At 50.3% G+C, this 20,464-nt stretch overlaps 1 protein-coding gene across 4 annotated transcripts in view; it reads right to left on the reverse strand.

Annotated features, from left to right (window-relative positions):
- Positions 1-20,464, reverse strand: part of RPS6KA2 (ribosomal protein S6 kinase A2) — a 334,507-nt gene that overhangs the window by 217,394 nt on the left and 96,649 nt on the right. The window contains exon 1 of one of the 4 annotated variants that reach the window (XM_061428536.1): positions 5,278-5,570. The exons of the other annotated variants lie outside the window; for them this stretch is intronic. Coding sequence (XP_061284520.1) covers positions 5,278-5,328 — 51 coding nt within the window. The 5' untranslated portion in view covers positions 5,329-5,570. Of the gene's footprint in view, positions 1-5,277; positions 5,571-20,464 lie in introns of those variants that run through there. 4 annotated transcript variants of the gene reach the window in all.

A 20,464-nucleotide genomic window follows, 5' to 3' on the forward strand; every position in this document is an offset into this window, starting at 1 on the left:
TGAGTTGTGGGTCCCCACTGCACACCTGCATGGACACAGCTGCACACACCTGCACACCCACGCACACATGAGTCCCAGGAAGTCACAGTCATCGACAGAACCTGGGCCTGAGGAAGCAGCTAAGGGCTCATGATGCAGAGGGAACCCCTTCGAGGTGGAGGCCAAAGGCCGAGGAAGATGACCCGACCTGCCAGGCAGACAGAGATGTGTGGTGTGAAGGGCAAGGACGTCACTGGTCTTGCCACTCCAGGAAGGAGGGACCCCAGGCCAAGTGCCCAGTCCAGCCCCTGGGACAGCCCCGGGGGTCCTGAGGGCACCCTGTCCCCCTGCAGACCCCGACCTCCTGCACAGAGAGTGCCCACCTCCCCAGGCCCAGACCCTTCCGGCCCCCTCCTCTGCATGTCTTCCTGAAGAAGAGCTCGCGGGTCGGGGAGCTAAGGCTCTGGGAACACCAAGGAGGCCCCCATGGGCGCCAGTGCCTCCAGATACCGCCGCGCACTGTCACTCTCCATCGCCAGCTCAGGGTGCAATCCCCCAGCATTCACGGGGCTCAGCTCTTTCTGAGCAGACAGGGCCCCTCTGCCCACGGGGCAGCATCTCCCAGCATCCCGTGGCTCACACTCGCAGCACCCCCGATCCCTGTTTCTCCAAGAAGCAGCTGCCAGACGGGCTGCTGCTCACCTCGGCTGTTCCTGTCCAATGACCCACGTTTCCTGAGAAAGGGGCTCTGCCCGGCCGGCCTCCACGGGGGTGTCAGGATGGAGACGAGAGCTTCAGGTGAGCAGACGCAGCTCTCACCTTCTTCGGTCCTAACGCCCGGAACCACTGCAAGGGAAGCCGGCTCCACCCGAGGGCAGCATCTTCCTCTGTGCCCCTCACAAGACCTGCCGGCATCAGAGCCATCCCCAGACTCCACTCTGGGCAGAAAGGCGGCCGCTCCTAAGGCTTCATGCCACAAACCCACTGGTCTCCCCACCCCAGTCCCTCCCGCCTCCGTGTGCATTTACACCATCTCTCCTGCTGCGGGAGGAGTGGTTCCCCTTCTGCAAACAGAACTCACACCTGAATTCAGAGGAAGAGACACTCAGACTTGGGCACCTGGGGTTGAGAACAGAGATCGTGAGGTTTTCAGGGAAATCTCCGACTCAGACCTCCGACACAGACTGCATGCGTCCCCTCCGTCTGATGAGGAAAAGGGCAACACTAATGGGCGCCGTGGGAACACCCACCCCCATCTACTTGGATGAGCAGGTAAAGCAGAGGATGCAGAGGAGGCTGAGGCCGGCCAGCGTCACGGCAGTTCCCCAGGGCGCCTCCCGGGCAGGCCCTTCCCGCTGTGCCCTCCCCTCCCAGACCCTGCGGGAGAGCTGCGGGTGGCAGATACGACCGCTTCAGCTGCTAGGAGCCATGTGCATTCCCTTATCCCCATATTCTTGGGGGCTAAAAGGTGTCGGACAACATCCAACATCCATTTTTAAAACCTGAAGCACACTTGATTTACAATATTACCTCAGTTTCAGACACGCAGCACTGTGATTCAGCTATACATGCATATGTATTTATTCTTCGTCAGATTTTTTCCCCTTGTAGGTTATCATGAAATCCTGAGTGGAGTTCCCTGTGCCATACAATAGATCTTTGTTGGTTATCTATCTTACATATGTGCTCAGTCGCTCAGTCACGTTTGACACTTTGTGACCACCAGGCTCCTCTGTCCATGGGATTCTCCAGGCAAGAATACTGGAGTGGGCTGCCATGCCCTCCTCCAGGGGATCTTCCTGACCCAGGGATCGAACCCAGGTCTTCTGCATTGCAGGCACATTCTTCACCAGCTGAGCCACCAGCAAAGCCCAAGAATACTGGAGTGGGTAGCCTATCCCTTCTCCAGGGGGTCTTCCTGACCCAGGGGTTGAACCTGCATCTCTTGTGTCTCCTGCATGGGCAGGCAGGCTCTTCACCAGCTGAGCTGCCAGGGAAGCCCATCTTATATATAGTAGTGTGTGTGTGTTATGGGCTTCCCAGGAGGCTCAGTGATAAACCACCCGCCTGCCAATGCAGGAGACACAAGAGATGCCGGTTCAATCCCTGGGTCAGGAAGATCCCCTGGAGAAGGGAATGGCAACCCACTGCAGTATTCTTGCCTGGGAAATCCCATGGACAGAGGAGCCTGGCGGGCTACAGTCCATGGGGTCACAAAGAGTCAGACACAACTGAGTGACTGAGCACAGCACCGATATTAATCCCAACCTTCAAATTTATCCCCCTCTGCTCCTTTCTCCTTCAATAACTGTAAGCTTGTTTTCCATGTCTGTAGGTCTGTTTTATAAATCAGTTCAGTTCAGTTCAGTCGCTCAGTTGTGTCCGACTCTTTGTGACGCCATGAATCGCAGCATGCCAGGCCTCCCTGTCCATCACCAACTCCCGGAGTTTACTCAGACTCACGTCCATCGAGTCGGTGATGCCATCCAGCCATCTCATCCTCTGTCGTCCCCTTCTCCTCCTGCCCCCAATCCCTCCCAGCATCAGAGTCTTTTTCAATGAGTCAACTCTTCACATGAGGTGGCCAAAGTACTGGAGTTTCAGCTTTAGCATCATTCCTTCCAATGAACACCCAGGACTGATCTCCTTTAGGATGGACTGGTTGGATCTCCTTGCAGTCCAAGGGACTCTCAAGAGTCTTCTCCAACACCACAGTTCAAAAGCATCAATTCTTCAGCGCTCATCTTTCTTCACAGTCCAACTCTCACATCCATACGTGTTTTATAAATAAGTTCATTTAAATAAGCTCCCCGCATAATTCCTAAACACATATTTGATACCTCTAAAGGAACCATCCACTCATAGCTCAGGGAGCTGGTACCTTCCAGGCCCTCACTGCCAGGGGCTGAGCCCAGGCCCCGGGCAGGGTGCTGGGACGGTGGGTGTCCACCTGCTCTGGAGGACGCCCCCTGCTGCAGAGAGAGGTGGTGACCGGGGAGGCCAGTGCCAAGTTGGTCCTGAGCCTCCAGGCTGACTGACGGGCAGTTGGGGCGGGACCACCAGCACCTCTGCAGCCCTGGTCCAGCTGGCAGAGCCTGGAGTCCTGAGCACGTCCCTCTCTGGGTCTCGGGAGGTGCCCAGTCCAGGGAAGGCCCGAGTGGAGGGGGAGGATAAAGGTGAGACACCGGACAGCCCTGCCCCACGCACGCAACAGCCCGGGTCAGGGACCCCTCCCGCCCGTGGTCACCTCACATCCTGGGCCTGTCATCAGCTCCATCGCTGGCAGCCGTGCCCGGAGGCTGTCACGCACGTTCAGGAAGCACCCAGAGCAGAGCTCTTCCCCGGGTCTGCTCCGGGATGCGGCCCACCCCAGCCACAGGTCTAATGTGCAGACAGATCCGCTGGTGCAGAAGGCCACCGGGGCCCCGGTGTGTGGGGAAAGCAGACGCTGACGAGCCCGGATGCTGTATTATGTGGTGACGGCCATGGACGGCTCTGACGGCCTCAGACCCTCTAAAGACAGACACCTGCCCAGCGTCAGTGGCACAGGCAGCCCGGCGCCCCACCCCTGGAGGCAGTGTCACTGGGCGTGTGGGCATAGCTCCCTTCTCTGTGGGAGGTGGGGGCTTGTCACTGGGGCTGGGCTGCCTGGGCAGGGGTGGGGGGGTCTCTGCCCTGCAGTTTGCCTGTGTGAGCTGCACTCTGGTTTCACCACCATCTGGGTAACCGAGCGACTCACCTCCTCTGGAGAAACCTCCACCTTTTCATCTGTAAAATGGGAGCACAGGCCCTACAGAGTAGACACTGCTCCTTTCCACGGCCAGTCCTCATCTCGGACGTGTGAAGACACACTACACGTGGTGTGGGGAGACACGAGTGGCCCTTTCCCTGCTCTCTGAACATTCCTGCTGTGGACGGATGCTCACAAGCCTTCCCACTTGACTTGCCCATCTCCATGGCTGTGTTTTATAAAGAACGTTAGTTGAAAACATTAAATAAATAGGGGTTCACTTGGTTATAAACAGTGTTCAGTATCGATGATTATCAACAGCATCGTTTATGTGTTTTCTTGGTGGCTTTACACATAATAAGATCCAGGCATCGCCAGTGGGAAGCCTGTCGTCTGTCGTGACAGGCGTGTATGCAGCTCTGACGTGACAGTCATGTGTGTTTTGCGTTTTGCATGCTAAGTCATGTCTGACTCTTTGCGACCCCATGGACAGTAGCCTACCAGGCTCCTCTGTCCATGAGATTTCCCAGGCAAGAATACTGGAGTGGGTGGTCATTTCCTTCTCCGGGGGATCTCTCTGACCCAGGGATTGAACCTGCATCTCCTGCACGGACAGGTGGATTCATTACCGCTGAGCCACCAGGGAAGTCCACTTATTCACAGATTAGAAGAGCAAGAACCACGGGAGGCGGGGAGGAAGCCGCCCAGGCCACCATGGGAGGCAGGGAGGAAGCCGCCCAGGCCACCACGGGAGGCGGGGAGGAAGCTGCCCAGGCCACAGGACCCTGCAGCATTCAAGGTGCTCCAGGAAGCTGTGCTGACCAGTGAAACCATCCCCTTTATCTGGGACCATAACAGGACAGAGAACCACAAATGAGCCGAGAAGCACTTACAGCAAACGACATGTGAGAGGAGGAACTGGAGAGGCAGGTGTGAGGGTCCTGGAGACCAAGCCCCCAGACCAGGCCCAGACCAGCTGACAGTTACCCCCCAGGACCTGCCGTCTTAGGGAAGGGAGCGCAGGGAGGAGAGGAGAAAAGTAGGATAAAACAGGAAAGTAGAGAGAAGTACGGGAGAAACAGAGAAGTGAACACAGCTCCCCCGACCAGATGCTCAAGCTCTAGACAGACTGAAGTCACCCTCACTGGAGTGACACCACGGGACGCCCCCTGCAAGCACGCAGCCCGGGAGCAGGCACACAGGAGCACCCGGGCATGAGCGAGGTTGCGAACAAGATCAAGCAATGGGACAGAGGGCGAACGCTCCGCAGGACGGGCACTCTGGCGAGGGAAAGTGGAAAGGCGAGCAGAAATAATGGGGAATGAGACTGGGCCCAAACGGAGATAAAATGAGAAAAGTGACTGTTTCAGAAATCAGGCTCTCAGTTTCATATCAGATAAAATAAGAAGAGGTGGCAAAAAGGGTTACAAACGTCATGCATGCCTTTGAAAATCCATCACCCTAAGTGACCGGCCGGTTTGGCTCCCAAATAGGACTGGGCATCGTTTTGAAAAGAGAGCCGTGGCCCCTCCCGAGGGCTCCTTCATGACGCAAGCCGGGGTACTTACTAGCAATGCCCCGTAGACTCTGGAGAAGGCTTGCCGCAGGCGGGAGAGCATGTCCCCTCTTGGGAAGGGAGGTCAGCTGTGCCGGGGAGCCACGCAGCCTTCCCCTCAGGCATGTAGGCTCTGACTCCTCCACGTGGCACAGAGTGAACCTCCAAGAGACGTTTGTAAACATTCAGGCCGGTTCTCGGCGGGCATCACCCCAAAGATGGGGGGGTGTAGCGAGGGCACGGCCCTGCTTCCTCAGGGCAGAGTAAGTCAGAACCGCGTTTAGTAACTGACTTAATCAAGCGCCCTGGGGTCATTGCTTAATATAGGGCCTGCTCTTTCCACGGGGTGGCCAGCTCGCCGAGGCTGGTCACCTGCTCTGCTGCCAGCCTGTCCGTCCTGAGCGAGCCACTGGCGTGCAGCCAAGGGGGCGGGCAGCTCGGGGCGGTGGGCACTGGTCCCACCACCACATCCAGTGTCCTGGTCCGTCCTCTCACCCGGGAGGCTGCAAAGCGGCTGCTAAGAAAGGGATTCTTAAAGTCGCTGTTGATACTGTTTCTAGGCATCTTTTTCTTGGAGACGCTGCTCTTGTCATTTTGAAACCGACCTCCTTGCACCCTGGGGAGCGCCTCCCCCGAAGAAATGTAACACGGCGAGGACTCAGCCAGGAGGCCACACAGCTCGACCACGAAGCCATGGAGGATTCCCTGTTCCTCGCGTCCAGGCTGCCCTCCTGAGTCTCCGAGAGCACAGCCTCTCTCCAGATCTGTGGCCACAAGCATCTAATTGTTCACAAAGCGTCCCCAGCAGTTTTGTAACGATATGGTTTTAAAAAAACCAAACCTACACCATTAGCATCGCACCCACCGCCTTGGACCGGACACGGTGGGCTAACTCCACCTCACGGCGTTCTGCTTCCTGGTTAGCACAGCATGTCCACCAGTTTGAAATCTCAGCCACAGCCGCTGTGCTTTGCCAAGAACAGCTTAATCGGTGCAGCAATTTCAGGAGAAAGCAGCAAAATAAAAGCAATTTGAGAGGGAGGGGACATATGTATACCTATGGCTGATTCCTGTTGGTGTTTGGCAGAAACCAACACGATTCTGTAATGCAATTATCCTTCAGTTAAAAAATAAAGAAATTTAAAAGAAACAATAAGGGAATTCATACAATAATTGCTCCTGATGCCGTGGTAAGGGATTTGTGTCACTCCCCTGGGTGTCTGCTTCCAGCCTTCCCCACCTGCTCTTTCCCAAACTTCCCTGGGAAAGCCACTGGGGGGAGCAGACTGGAATTTTTTTTTTTTAGGTCAAGCTGTGTGCCCTGTTGGATCTAGCTCCCCCAGCAAGGGTCAAACCTGCGCCCCCTGCATTGGGAGCACAGTCTTAACCACTGGATCATCGGGGAAGTCCCCAGATAGGAGTTTCAGAAACAATTCTCTCTTTTCCTTCTCATTAGGACGACAGGAAGCGGCCGCGCCTAAGCTGTGCCCTGAGAATGCCTCCCGGGAGCTACTTCCCCTGGACTCGGTCACCCTACCCACTTCATAAGCCCTGGACGCGTCTGACCTCAAGGCTCGTCCTCAACACACCGTCTCCCCCAACCTCTGCTCGGAGGGACCCCTCCCCCCCATCAGCTTTCCCTCGAAGACTCACGGAGCTTCGTGCAGCCGTAGGCCTGCGGCTCTGTCTCCCCGATGAGCGCGTCTCTCTGAATCTGCTAAACGTCCACAGGCGCTTTCTAACCACGACTCACCTCACCACGCAATACGGGCAAAGCCCTGTTACCACCCGTGTTATCGGCCTCGGTTTACTGCCCTCGGAACGCCTGTCCGCAGGCAGGTGTCACAGCTCCACGTGTTGATTAAAACCCCCTTTCCCAATTATGTCATTGCAGGAATATCCAGACATTTTGAAGGTTGCTCATCTTTCTGTGCTATGCTGTGGGCCACGGGGTCGGGGCACAGCTTTGTTTGGACTGACACCCGTATCTTGCACACAGGGTTCAATTCACAAGAACTGAGACCACTACTTATAAATCCAAAGACTGTAAGTATTAACTTCCTGAGGAAGTAAAGAACATGATTTGACCGAGCTGCGGACGGAACTTGGCGACTAGACCGCAGACAACACGCTCATCGGTGGCACAGCCTCAGAGGGGAGTGAGTCTACCGTCAGAGCTGAAGCAGGTCAACTCCGTGTCACAGGAGAAAGGCTGTCCTCCGGAGGGGCCATTGGTCTCAGACCCCGAGTCACACACAGCACATCTTTCCTTCTCAACTATCCCCCTCAGTTGCTCAAAATTTCTTCACGGAAGAAACACAAAGAAGCAGAAAACGTGACACACGGCAGGGAATCAAAGAACCCAGGTTTTGCGTAGAAGGATGCAAAGCTTATTTCCTGTAACTGCAATTCAGAAGAGCTGGCAGCTTCTGACTTCTTTGCTATAATTCAATTAACCTACAGCATACCTTTCTGCTTTAAGGTGTTAATTTTTTCCACTCAAGGAAAAACAAAAGGAGGAAATAAATTACAAGACTAGGAAATGCACCTGATTAAAAACTGGAAGAGCTTGGCGTCTCTTCCTCAGGGAACGTTTGCTTTAGGGATCTGCTTTCCACTCTTCTAGCTGCTGTCTTCGGAAGGACTTTAATTCTGGATATTATTTTCAGCTTTTGGAAGAATTTTGGCTCATGTTTGTCACGATCGAGGAATCGGAAGTTGATTTTACATAAGAGATGAGCGCTGCGTCTGGAAAGAACCACACGCATCCCTCAGATAATTAGGATAAACTCAACCGGATCATAAATAACAGACACAAACGCCCCTCACACTTACAAGAAGATCTACAGCTAGAGGAGCCAGAGCGGGTGTTGCTCACGCACAGTCTGCAGGCAGGGTGGGTCAAGGTCAGCTTCTCTTTCCAGAAGACACGCTGCCAGCATCCCCCACCACCTGGCCTCTACACAAGCAAACGGTGTCTAGACACTTGCAAGCTGCCTGTGAAACACAGCTGGTTTGCTGGGGGCACATGTTTTATAAAATGCAGGTTCTCCGACGGAGCTGGGACTGATGACGTGGGAACATAACATAAAAGCTGCAGTGGGCCCCGGCAAACGTCCCCAGCACACGGCGATTCCAAGTCCCCGCGCTGGACATGGACCCGGGAGAGCAGGGCAGGATGCAGGCGCGCTCCTCTGTAAACGACGCCGTCTGACCCCACGCGGTCCCTCTTGGTCCTGTTTGGTCACGTGTTCAGCTGTGAAAGCGTCTACGTCACAGGGGCCTCCTGGATCTTTGTCAGAGGAAATGGGCAGAGACGGCCCAGCACGCCGCCCCGAGGCCACCCACCTCTGTCCGCGCCTGCAGGGCCAGCCTCCCCACTCCACCCCCCCGCTCGCCCACCAGGTTGCCGTCGCCTTTCTCTTCATTACAGTGAAGTTCCGTGCACACCGCAGCGTTTCATGTATTAGGAATTTAACACGCGTTTCTCCACACAAGGGTTTGTTTACTAGGACTGAGTTTGGGCAGAGGGGTTGTGAAGGGTTAGTGCTCTGGGCTTCCCAGATGGTGCTAGTGGTAAAGAACCTGTCTGCCGATGCAGGAGACATAAGAGATGCAGGCTCAACCCCTGGGTCAGGAAGGTCCCCTGGAGGAGGGCATGGCAACCGACTCCGGTACTCTTGTCTGGAGAATCCCATGGACAGAGGAGCCTGGTGGGCTACAGTCTGTGGGGTCACAGAGAGTCGGACACGACTGAGTGACTGAGCACCTCGTGCTCTGGTTACAAAGATTCCAAGGTTTTGAGTATTCGATCCCAACACTGCATTTCCCCAAATGCTTGCTATTTTCAGCAGATGATTTTGCACGATTCAAGGTTTCTCAAGAACACGTGTTACTTTACAGAGACATAATCCATTCTGGAAAACTTCAAAGGCAAAATAGCTCATTGCATTCAGTGGCTCACTGACTCCAGTTATGGTGGTGGATGTATGGAGTTATAATTCAAGTGCCTAAAATATATTCACTTCTTAATAGTTTGTGTTTGTTACTAAACTCTGAGGAGTTTGTAATGATTCACTTATCTAGACACTTAGGTACAACCGCTACACTTTCGATGCACTGTTTAGCCCTTAGGAAAAAACGTTTCTGCCTGAATGGGAGCCGCTTCAGTTTCCCCTGCAAGACCATCACTTCTGAAAACTGGGTATTCTGATCTTTCCTGGTCATTTCTCACTGTGTCTGATCACGGCTTCTGTTTCTGCTGTTCTGTTTCCTTCCCCCTAGAACATCTAAAATCCTAAAGTTCACACTGGCTTCCCAGGGGTCCCTACCCATCCGCTTTCACTGAAGCCCGAGTCTAGACTGAGCCAGATCCTCCTCTGCTTTGGGTGCCTCTGTGCATCGTCTATGCAGCATCCTATGCTGAGCATCTGGAAGGCATGTCAGTGTGACTTAGGGCAGTCAGCACCTCTTACCGTGTCCCCTGCCCCAATAGTGGTGTCCATCCAGCCATGCAAACCAAGAGCGAGCAGACATCCTGGACCTTCCCGGCCATCCTCCTCCTGCCCTGTCTATCACCAACCCCCACCAGTCTCCCTTTAAGCCATTCTCCAATGACTCATTGCCCTTGTCTCCACCACCACCCACCCTCCTGACACAGGCTGCTGCCTCTAGGACGTGGGCCCCTGCAGAAAACCCTCACTGGACCCTCCAGATGCAGTGGCCAGAGCCACCCCAAAGAAATGGCCCTCTGAGCACGTCACTGTTAGGGGATGCACGCTGACTGAAACCACCCACCCTGGCCAGGCACCATGGTCACCATTTGCATGAGTTGTTTTACGATAGAAGGTCCTGGAAAGGAACACGGAAGTAGTAAGCCTCCACCAACCGGAAGAGTTCAGGAAAAGTCAAAAGGAGACACCACATGCCGACCACCTCCCAGAATCCTTCTCGCTGGCATCCATCTCGGCTGAACAAGGCGTGTGCCACCAGGAAGCACTCTGAGTCAGGATGATTGGCTAAGGACAACCCGGAAACTAATCCCATCACTAGAAAACCCGAGACTGCGAGCCACGTGGCAGAGCAGTCCTCCTGGGTTCCCTCACTCTCCCGCGCTCCACCGGGCGCCCTTTCCCAATAAACTCTCTGCTTTGTAAGCACGTGTGTCTCCTTGGACAATTCATTTCTGAGTGTTAAGACAAGAGCCCAGGTTCGGGCCCTGAAGGGGTCCCCCTTCCTGCAACACCCTCCACCTAAGCTCTTTCAGAAAACTCAGAGTAGAAGAAAACATCTTCAATGTGGCCACATTCCCAAAACATTGAGCAGATTTCACACTTGGTGGAAAAAACTTAAAATCAGAATCAAGCATTCTCATTAACATGACAACTGTTTAACAAAGGTCCTTACAACACAGTGAGACAAAAGGAGAGCGGGGAGGGTGGGGGGAGGTAGAAAAGACATGAGTGGCAGACTCATTCTGGTTTGGAGGGGGGGAGTTGAAAGAATTCGCAGATTCTTACGGGCAGATGACACGATCCTAACCACAGAAATCCCGATAGAACAGACGGGCTTAAAACTAATGAAAGTCCAAAAAGATTGAGGGATATAAAATCTGCTTAAACATTAATAGCATTTTTCTATGCCTACAATAAACAAAGTCTTTACCAAACTTATATGTCAAAATTTTATCAATTACTTTTTCCGTGTCAGTAATCACATGATGTACTTATCCTACTTAATGTTATTTTACTGAATGTAAAAGACAGAAATCAATCAGGAAATAGAAAAATTATGAAAACAGTTGGGAGCAACAGAAATCTACATGACTAGAAAGCATGACATTCTCATGAATTAAAGACATCCTCAACTCACTACACAGAACATATGACATTTCTCGTCATGAGAAAAAATAGGGAAAGGAGAAAAAAAATCAGGAAAAAAAAAATAAGGAGATGTCACTTTACAACCATCATATAAACTTAAGTGTAACCGCACCAAGAGTTGGTGAGCAGATAACCTGTCACGGCCACGCACACGTCCCCACGTCACCGGGGCCTGTGAACTGGACCTTGTCAAGTGAGGGTGAGGTCCTCAGGGTGGGTCTTGATCCAACAGGCCTGGAGCCTCTTTCTGAATGTTTTCTTCCTCCCGTGTCTCCATCGGGTCTGAGCTGCAGCACCTGGGACCCTCTCTGCGTCACGTGGGATCTTTCACCGTGGCTCACAGGCGCTCCCACTGTGGCCCATGGTTTCAGTGGCCGCAGCGCACGGCCTTAGCTGCTCCCGGCATGTGGGATCTTAGTTCCCCAACCAGGAATGGAACCCGTGTCCCCTGCATTGCAAGGTGAATTCTTAACCACTGGACCACCAGGGAGTCCCTGGACTGGAGTCCTTCTTACAAGCAGAGAGACACAGAAGCAAGACGCCCATGAGACCTCAGGGGCAGAGACCCCAGGGATGCCTGGAACATGGGGGCCAAGGATCATGGGGACAGAAGCTGGAGGATGCCAGGAAGATCCCCCTACAGGTGGCTCAGGAAGCTTGGACCTACCAACACCCTGACTTTGGACCTAAGCTCCAGAACTGCGAGACAATAAATTTGTTTTGGTTTAAGCCAATTAAAAAAAAAAAGTTTGTGAATATGGGGATAAATAAAGAACTTCATGCAGCTCTTCTGGTATACTGCTGTACCGTCTCTGGAGAACATTCTAGCAGTAAAGGAAGTTAAGCATTAGTACAATGTATGGCCCACCCACCCCACGCTGTGCCGCCTGGAGACCCTCCCCGAATGCCTAAGGATAGGTTACAGGGGCAAGGGGTCAACTGCTTAGGTAGGCGGAAGGGAAAGCAAAACCCTGGCCACCTACAGGCGGAAACAACAGGACACACGCCTACGAACGGGGGGTGCAGAAGAGTGTGCGCCCACGGTCAGCAGGGGGTCAGGTGGGGGAGAAACGGTGAAAGGCGAGCAGTTGTGTCTGATTGTTTGCAACCCCAGGGATTGTAGCCCACCAGGCTCCTCTGTCCAGGGGATTCTCCAGGCAAGAATACTGGAGTGGATAGCCATTCCCTCCTCTAGGGGATCTTCAGGGATTGAACCTGGGTCTCCTGCACTGCAGGCAGATTCTGAACCACCAGGGCAGTCCTGGGAAAACTTGGAAAATCACATCAAACCCTTAATGGGCTTGATGGGAGAGAGCCTTGAATCGTAGTAGTGAGACTCTGCATATGAAGTTCTTCAAAATAGCTGAAAGATTAACCGGCAATCTGTAGAATTATTGAGAAGTTCTTCAAAATAGCTGAAAGATTAACCGGCAATCTGTAGAATTATTGAAGGAGTGATGATAGCCATTCAAATGCCTACGTTTAATTTAGGGATTGAGTGTTGCTCAAAGTAGTACAAAGTCTTAGATATCTGCGACTAGTGTTCAGGAACAAGGAAATTATCCAGAAAAGTTGAGGATAAAGGATGCTCAGGAAAGAGAATTGGTAGGAAAAGAGTAAGAAAACTAGGTCTTGACATCTATCGTCTCATAAAATGTTTGCAACAAGCAGGCTGTGTCATTTCTCGACACAGATGGAGAGGGGGCTTCTCTGAAACCAGAGAGCAGGACTGGAGCCCAGTTCTGTCTCACTCAGATAGCTACAGCTCAGGAAAAAGAGAAGAAGCAGTTTCCAAAATGCAGCATTGTTCTTGATATGGACATGTTGATGATTTACTGCGAAAAAGGTAAACAGTAGCTTCTAGACATAATTTCAGTGGAGTGGTAGGGGACAGAGCTGGGCGATGGGTAGAGTGTGATGAAGAGGTGACAAGAGAATTCAAATTATCTTGACTTACATTACAGGTTAGTGAATGTCTGCGCATGTTCAAAATGATGGAAAAATACAGAATAAATATGTTAACAGAAAAAGGGCAACTAGAAAGACAAAGAAGAATCAAGTGGACTAAAGAACTATCTAATTATTATTATTGCTCAGTATCTTTAAAGAAGATAATTTTTCTTTCTAATATTGCATAACCACAGAGGAAAAACAGGACAACATTCCCCAGGGCAATTACATCTACGTACTTACAGTTAAATTCATGTTTAGTTCAGTAAAAATGTTTGTGTTCTTTATTGGATCTGGAAAAAAGCTAATTTAACTCAGTATTCTTTTTGGTCATGACTAATTCTATTGGAAACATAACAGGATTAAACGTGATATCAAATAACAGAGATGAATCACTTTTAAGAATAGTTATTTGGATTTTGGACTTCCCTGGTGGCTCAGACAGTAAAGCGTCTGCCTATAATGTGGGAGACCCAGGTTCAATCCCTGGGTTGGGAAGATCCCCTTGAGAAGGAAATGGCTACCCACTCCAGTATTCTTGCCTGAAAAATCCCATGGGTGGAGGAGCCTGGTAGGCTACAGTCCATGGGGTCCCAAAGAGTCGGACACGACTGAGCGACTTCACTCACTCAGTTGGATTTTACACAGAAAATTTCCATCTCTCAAAAAGCTTAGCTGTACCCAGTAATCTCCTTTATTGCTGCTGCTGCTAAATCGCTTCAGTCGTGTCCAACTCTGTGCGACCCCATAGACGGCAAGAACACTGGAGTGGGTTGCCATTTCCTTCTCCAATGCAGGAAAGTGAAAAGTGAAAGTGAAGTCGCTCAGTCGTGTCCGACTCTTAGCGACCCCATGGACTGCAGCCCACCAGGCTCCTCCATCCATGGGATTCTCCAGGCAAGAGTACTGGAGTGGGGTGCCATCACCTTCTCCGATCTCCTTTATTAGGATGTTGTACATAGGATGTTAAAAAGATGTTAGGATTCTAAAAAATATATAGATTCCGTGTAAACAAAGACTCTCTTGCTCACAGCTCCTATTTTCCCGTCCTGCTGTTTTGGCACAAAGCCGGGAATACAGAAGATGTTGGGTGACATCCTACAGACGGAACATTGCGACGTTCTCACTGGAAGTGCCAGGGATCCGCCGTGTGCTCTGGGAACCCAGGCAGACCTGTGCTGCTGCCAGGCAAGAACACTGGAGTGGGTTGCCATTCCATTTTCCAAGGGATCTTCCTGACCCGGGGACTGAACCTGGGTGTCCTGCATTGCAGGCAGATTCTTTACCATCTGAGCCACCAGGAAAGCCCCTGCTTCAATGATTAGCAGTTGTTAACTTGCTCTACGGTTTTACCATAAGGGCTTCCTTTCCAAAACAACTGAAATCTTTACGTTTTCAACTTTCACTACAAATTGGAATAGGCGACTTCTGAACCGAAGTCCCCACCACTGATGTTCATAAGCAAGTAAAGACAGGATCAATCGTACCACCAAATTAAAATGTGTTGAGTTCTGCAGCTTAAGTCAAGCTAATAATGTGGACAACTTGGGGAAATAAGAGACAGTCCTGAGCCACTTGGTCTGCAGCCTTCATTGAGAAGAGGAGGGGCTGGGGTTACGCATGTGGAAGCCGGGAGCCTGGACTGGGGTCACCCCCGAACCTGCCAGCTGGACGTCAGCGATCCGGATGAAGGCTGTCACCTCTTACTTAAACTTGGGCACAAATCAGACACAGGCCTCCCTGGTCATCATCAGGGCACAATGGGATGTTGCCTGCGGGGTGCCTGTCAAGCTGCGTACAAGTGTGACAAGCTCTCCTGTCATTAAATGGAGGAATAAGAACCGTGGTCCTAGAAGCCGGAAATCAAGACAGGCGTGTACTTAGGGATAAATGCGCGACAGAGAAGGGGAAGGAATAAGAGCCATGGTCCTAGAAGCCGGAAGTCAAGACGGGCAGGTACTTAGGGATAAATGCGCGACAGAGAAGGGGAAGGAATAAGAGCCATGGTCCTAGAAGCTGGAAGTCAAGACGGGCAGGTACTTAGGGATAAATGTGCGACAGAGAAGGGGAAGGAATAAGAACCGTGGTCCTAGAAGCCGGAAATCAAGACAGGCGTGTACTCAGAGATAAACATGAGACAGAGAAGAGGAAGCTGCTTGAGGCTGCTCTGTATTCTACCTTGATCTCCAATCACATTTCCATTTCCAATCACGGCTACTCTTTACATCACCTTGTTCTCACAAAAGTAAGAATCTCGAATGAAACTTAAGAGCCTGACGTGCAGGTGGGTTAAGAGGGTCGGTAAACGTCGAAGAACACAAGAGAAGAAAGGATGAATCCCATCCCGGCCCATCCCTTGGTGAGCTGTATGGAGCCTTTCTGGTCCCCACCACCCCTGGATCGACAGATGCACAAACATACCCTCTCTTCTCCAGAACGGACTGAATTACCGTCAAGCAGCTTTTTTCAAGTAAACACTTCAGTTTCTGCATCTGCCTCTGACTCATCACAGCGGAAAGCAAATTAGGGGTTAAAAAGGTCCGTATCGTGCACACAACGACCCTGATTTTCTAAATGGAGGGATATCTTTAAACATTTGAGAGCTCTTCAATTTTCATATACGCCATATTCTATATTTAACCAGATGTGACAGTGTAATGTTCAAAATACCCGTGGAATACTAATGAAAGCAGTGCAACTTAACTTTAATCATGTTTGTGTCTAAAATCACCATGACCACGCCGTGTCTATTTCTCCTTTCCTTACCAACCTCTTGATTTATTGCTTAAAGATACTCTGTTGGGGCCATGATGGGCATGCCAACTGAAAAATGTACAACTTGAATCTCTGAACATCTGAAAGATCCAGTCCAACTTTGCTCCTAATGTTCAGCCTTGTTTCAAATCTGGGGAATTAAAGGTAAGACTTTAGCCGAAATCCCTGAGGCTTGCTGGGGCTTTAAATCAGCAGTAAGGGACAGATGTCCTTAGACACTGGCCTCAGCACTGTGGCTGTTCCCCCAACAGCACACACTTCGTTCTGTTCTCTTCATACACATTCTTCTAAAACAACATGCACATAGCCTCGCATGAGTGTGCACGTGTGTGTGTGTGTACACAGTCACACACAGTCTCCTTATTGCTTCCTGGAAGTACATATACTACATCTTAGACTTCCGGGAAGACTGAACACATGTTCTTGTCTCTTTTCCTCCCACTTGTTGTTGTTACTCAGTCACTCAGTCGTGTCTGACTCTGTGACCCCATGGACTGTAGCTCACCAGGCTCCTCTGTCCATGGGATTCTCCAGGCAGGAACCCTGGAGTGGGTTGTCATTCCCTTCTCCAGGGGATCTTCCCAACCCAGGGACTGAACCAAGTCTCCTGCATTGCAGGCAGATTCTTTACCATGTGAGCCACCAGGAAGTCCATTGGGAAGAAAAGCATTAATCAAATGGTCACACATGTGCACATACAAAGAAAGGAATTAGTGCATGAATAAATATATAAAAAAAGAAATAATTGGAATTTAAAACAGAAAAGCAACAGAGGTAATCAATGAGAAAACGTGTGTTTTTTAAAGGATCAATAAAACTGACAAACCTCCAACAACACCACAAAACATAAGAGAAGAAAGGGACCACACAGACGACCAATACTGGGAATGATGAGGGACATCACTACAGACCCTGAAGACAGGAAAGAATAACTGAATGATGAGGGACATCACTACAGACCCTGTAGACAGGAAAGAATAACTGGGGGAGCCTAGGGACAACTCGGCAGACACAGACTCGACAGCACTCACGGACTGGACATGGGGTGCTCACACTACTGGCGCAGTCTGCACGGGGTGGATGCCCCCCCAGAGGCCCACAGAGGCTCAAGAAGGAGGCTTGGGGTCGCCAGTGCAGGGAATTCTGGGTCCCAGTCACCTGAGCATGGTCTAGAAGGGAACGTGCATACGCCTAGAGAAGGGCAAGACCAGCCAACACAGTCTGGACGGGCCTCCCAGCACCCAGGGCCCAGACAGGCCTCCTCTTGTCTAGGTCTAAAGACTGTACTGATGGAAGACATTTTTCATGCTGCTGTGAGGGGATGACTGTGAGTCAGATGACAAGGAAGACTACCACGTACTTGGGGCCAGAGTTAACACCCATCATGTAGATTTATATGCAGCTTTGCAGATACACTGTTCATTATTTCAGTTCAGTTCAGTTCAGTCGCTCATTCGTGTCCGACTCTTTGCAACCCCATGGACTGCAGCACACCAGGCCTCCCTGTCCATCACCAACTTCCAGAGCCTACTCAAACTCACGTCGATCGAGTCAGTAATGCCATCCAACCACCTCATCCTCTGTCCTCCCCTTCTCCTCCCACCTTCAATCTTTCCCAGCATCAGGGTCTTTTCCAATGAGTCAGTTCTTCATAACAGGTGGCCAAAGTATTGGACTTTCAGCTTCAGCATCCGTCCTTCCAGAGAATATTCAGGACTGATTTCCTTTAGGATTGATTGGTTGGATCTCATTGCAGTTCAAGGGACTCTGAAGAGACTTCTCCAACACCACAGTTTAAAAGCAGCAATTCTTTGGCAGTCAGCTTTCTTTGTAGTCCAACTCTCACATCCACACATGACTCCTGGAAAAACCATAGCTTTGACTAGAGGGATCTTTGTTGGCAAAGTAATGTCTCTGCTTTTTAATATGCTGTCTAGGTTGGACATAGCTTTTATTCCAAGGAGCAAGCATATTTTAATTTCATAGCTGCAGTCACCATTTGCAGTGATTTTGGAGCCCCCCAAAATTAAGTCACTCACCGTTTCTCCATCTATTTGCCATGAAGTGATGGGACTGGATGCCATGATCTTAGTTTTCTGAATGTTGAGTTTTAAGCCATCTTTTTCACTCTCTTCTTTCACTAAGAGGCTCTTTAGTTCTTTGCTTTCTGCCATAAGGATGGTGTCATCTGCATATCTGAGGTTATTGATATTTCTCCTGGCAATCTTGATTTCAGCTTGTGCTTCTTCCAGCCCAGCATTTCTCATGATGTACTCTGCATATAAGTTAAATAAACAGGGTGACAATATACAGCTTTGATGTACTCCTTTCCCGATTTGGAACGAGTCTGTTGTTCCGTGTCCAGTTCTAACTCTTGCTTCTTGTTCTGCATACAGATTTCTCAGGAGGCAGGTCAGGTGGTCTGGTATTTCCATCTCTTTCAGAATTTTCCAGTTTATTGTGATCCACACAGTCAAAGGCTTTGGCATAATCAATAAAGCAGAAATAGATGTTTTCCTGGAACTCTCTTGCTTTTTCGATGATCCAACGGATGTTGGCAATTTGATCTCTGGTTTCTCTGCCTTTTCTAAAATCAGCTTGAATATCTGGAAGCTCACAGTTCACATACTGTTGAAGCCTAGCATGGAGCATTTTGAGCATTACTTTGCTAGGATGTGAGATGAGTGCAATTGTGCAGTAGTTTGAGCATTCTTTGGCATTGCCTTTCTTTGGGATTGGAATGAAAACTGACCTTTTCCAGTCCTGTGGCCACTGCTGAGTTTTCCAAATTTGCTGGCATATTGAGTGCAGCACTTTCACAGCATCATCTTTCAGGATTTGAAATAGCTCAACTGGAATTCCATCACCTCCACTAGCTTTGTTTGTAGTGATGCTTTCTAAGACCCACTTGACTTCACATTCCAGGGTGTCTGGCTCTAGGTGAGTGATCACACCATCAAGGTTATCTGGGTCATGAAGATCTTTTTTGTACAGTTCTTCTGTGTATTCTTGCCACCTCTTCTTAATATCTTCTGCTTCTGTTAGGTCCATATCACTTCTGTCCTTTATTGAGTCCATCTTTGCATGAAATGTTCCCTTGGTATCTCTAATTTTCTTGAAGAGATCTCTAGTCTTCCCCATTCTATTGTTTTCCTCTATTTCTTTGCATTGGTCACTGAGGAAGGCTTTCTCATCTCTCCTTTAGAACTCTGCATTCAAATGAGTATATCTTTCCTTTTCTCCTTTGCCTTTAGCCTCTCTCTTCTCTTTTCAGCTATGTGTAAGGCCTCCTCAGGCAACCATTTTGCCTTTTTGCATTTTTTTTCCATGGGGATGGTCTTGATCCCTGTCTCCTGTACAAGGTCACGAACCTCTGTTCATAGTTCTTCAGGCACTCTGTCTATCAGATTGAGTCTATTTGTCACTCCCACTGTATAATCGTAAGGGATTTGATTTAGGTCATACCTGAATGGTCCAGTGGCTTTCCCTACTAGAAAACTAGTTCATTATTTGGTGAGCATTTGTGGATCATTGTAGGAGCTGGGCTACCACAGTCTGGTGGTAGAAAGAGACCCTGGAGGGACCACAAGAGCCTGTAGAGAGAACGCGGCCTGCAGGACTAGCGTGAGCTCCACGCGCCCTGGGAAGGCCCCTGCCGCCCCGCCTCCAGCTCCGTGTGGGCCCACCAAGGTCCTGGCTGTGCTGTGTCCTGCGTGTCTAGAAAAGCGCTGTAGCCAGCAGGCTCTGCCTTTGCAACTGTTGATCCTATACGCTGTCCTGTTCCTGTGGATGGACAAACATCACCTCATTGTCTACTAACACATAAAGTTTATCCCAAGTTCCTTTTTATTGGTAAAGAAGCATTCTCACCGGGGTGGGTTAATTAGAGCACACAATCTGCAGGTTTGGGAGCCGGCGTCTGAGACCTTCACCTGGAGGTATCTCTGTAACAGCTGTTTGCATTTAATTATTCACTCCTCTGCCCTCAGGGGGAGTCCAGGTGCTGCTGGGAAGGGGGAAGGCCCTCCGCGAATGAGGTCTGGAGTTGTGACAGCTTGCTTAGAAATTAAGCCAAAAACCACAGGAACAGATCAAGAAAACGAGTCATAAAATCACTAGAAATCATCTGTCTTTTTCTGAAGCTGTATCATTGGCCACAGTCTCCAGGGCTCATTCCTAGATTGAGTTTCTGATGAGTTTCGGTCCTTTCCCTGAGCTCTCGACCGTCACATCTCGCTGCAGACACTCCGCCTCACCACCTCCACTTCCCTACCACTGGTTCTACTCACCACCCCGGTCTAAGGATAAGCGCTCTTCCTTTTCAAACTGTAGGAACCCTGTATCCACAGACTGACTTTGTGGCCAGTTGGGTTCCTGCAAATCAAAAGAACACAACAAGAGAACGTGTGAGAGCTTTTAAAACATCATACTTGACTGAATGAAATGAGGAGAAAGATACATCTAAGGGATACTGAAAGTAATGAAAGAGAAGAATTTTATGAAAAATTGGTGTAATCTGTGCAGATGGATTGTGCAAGAAAAATACAGAAAACAGAGACTGCCTTTTGCTCTGTTATTTTAAATAACCGATGT

Source organism: Bos javanicus, chromosome 9, assembly GCF_032452875.1.
Source record: "Bos javanicus breed banteng chromosome 9, ARS-OSU_banteng_1.0, whole genome shotgun sequence".
Taxonomy (NCBI): domain Eukaryota; kingdom Metazoa; phylum Chordata; class Mammalia; order Artiodactyla; family Bovidae; genus Bos; species Bos javanicus.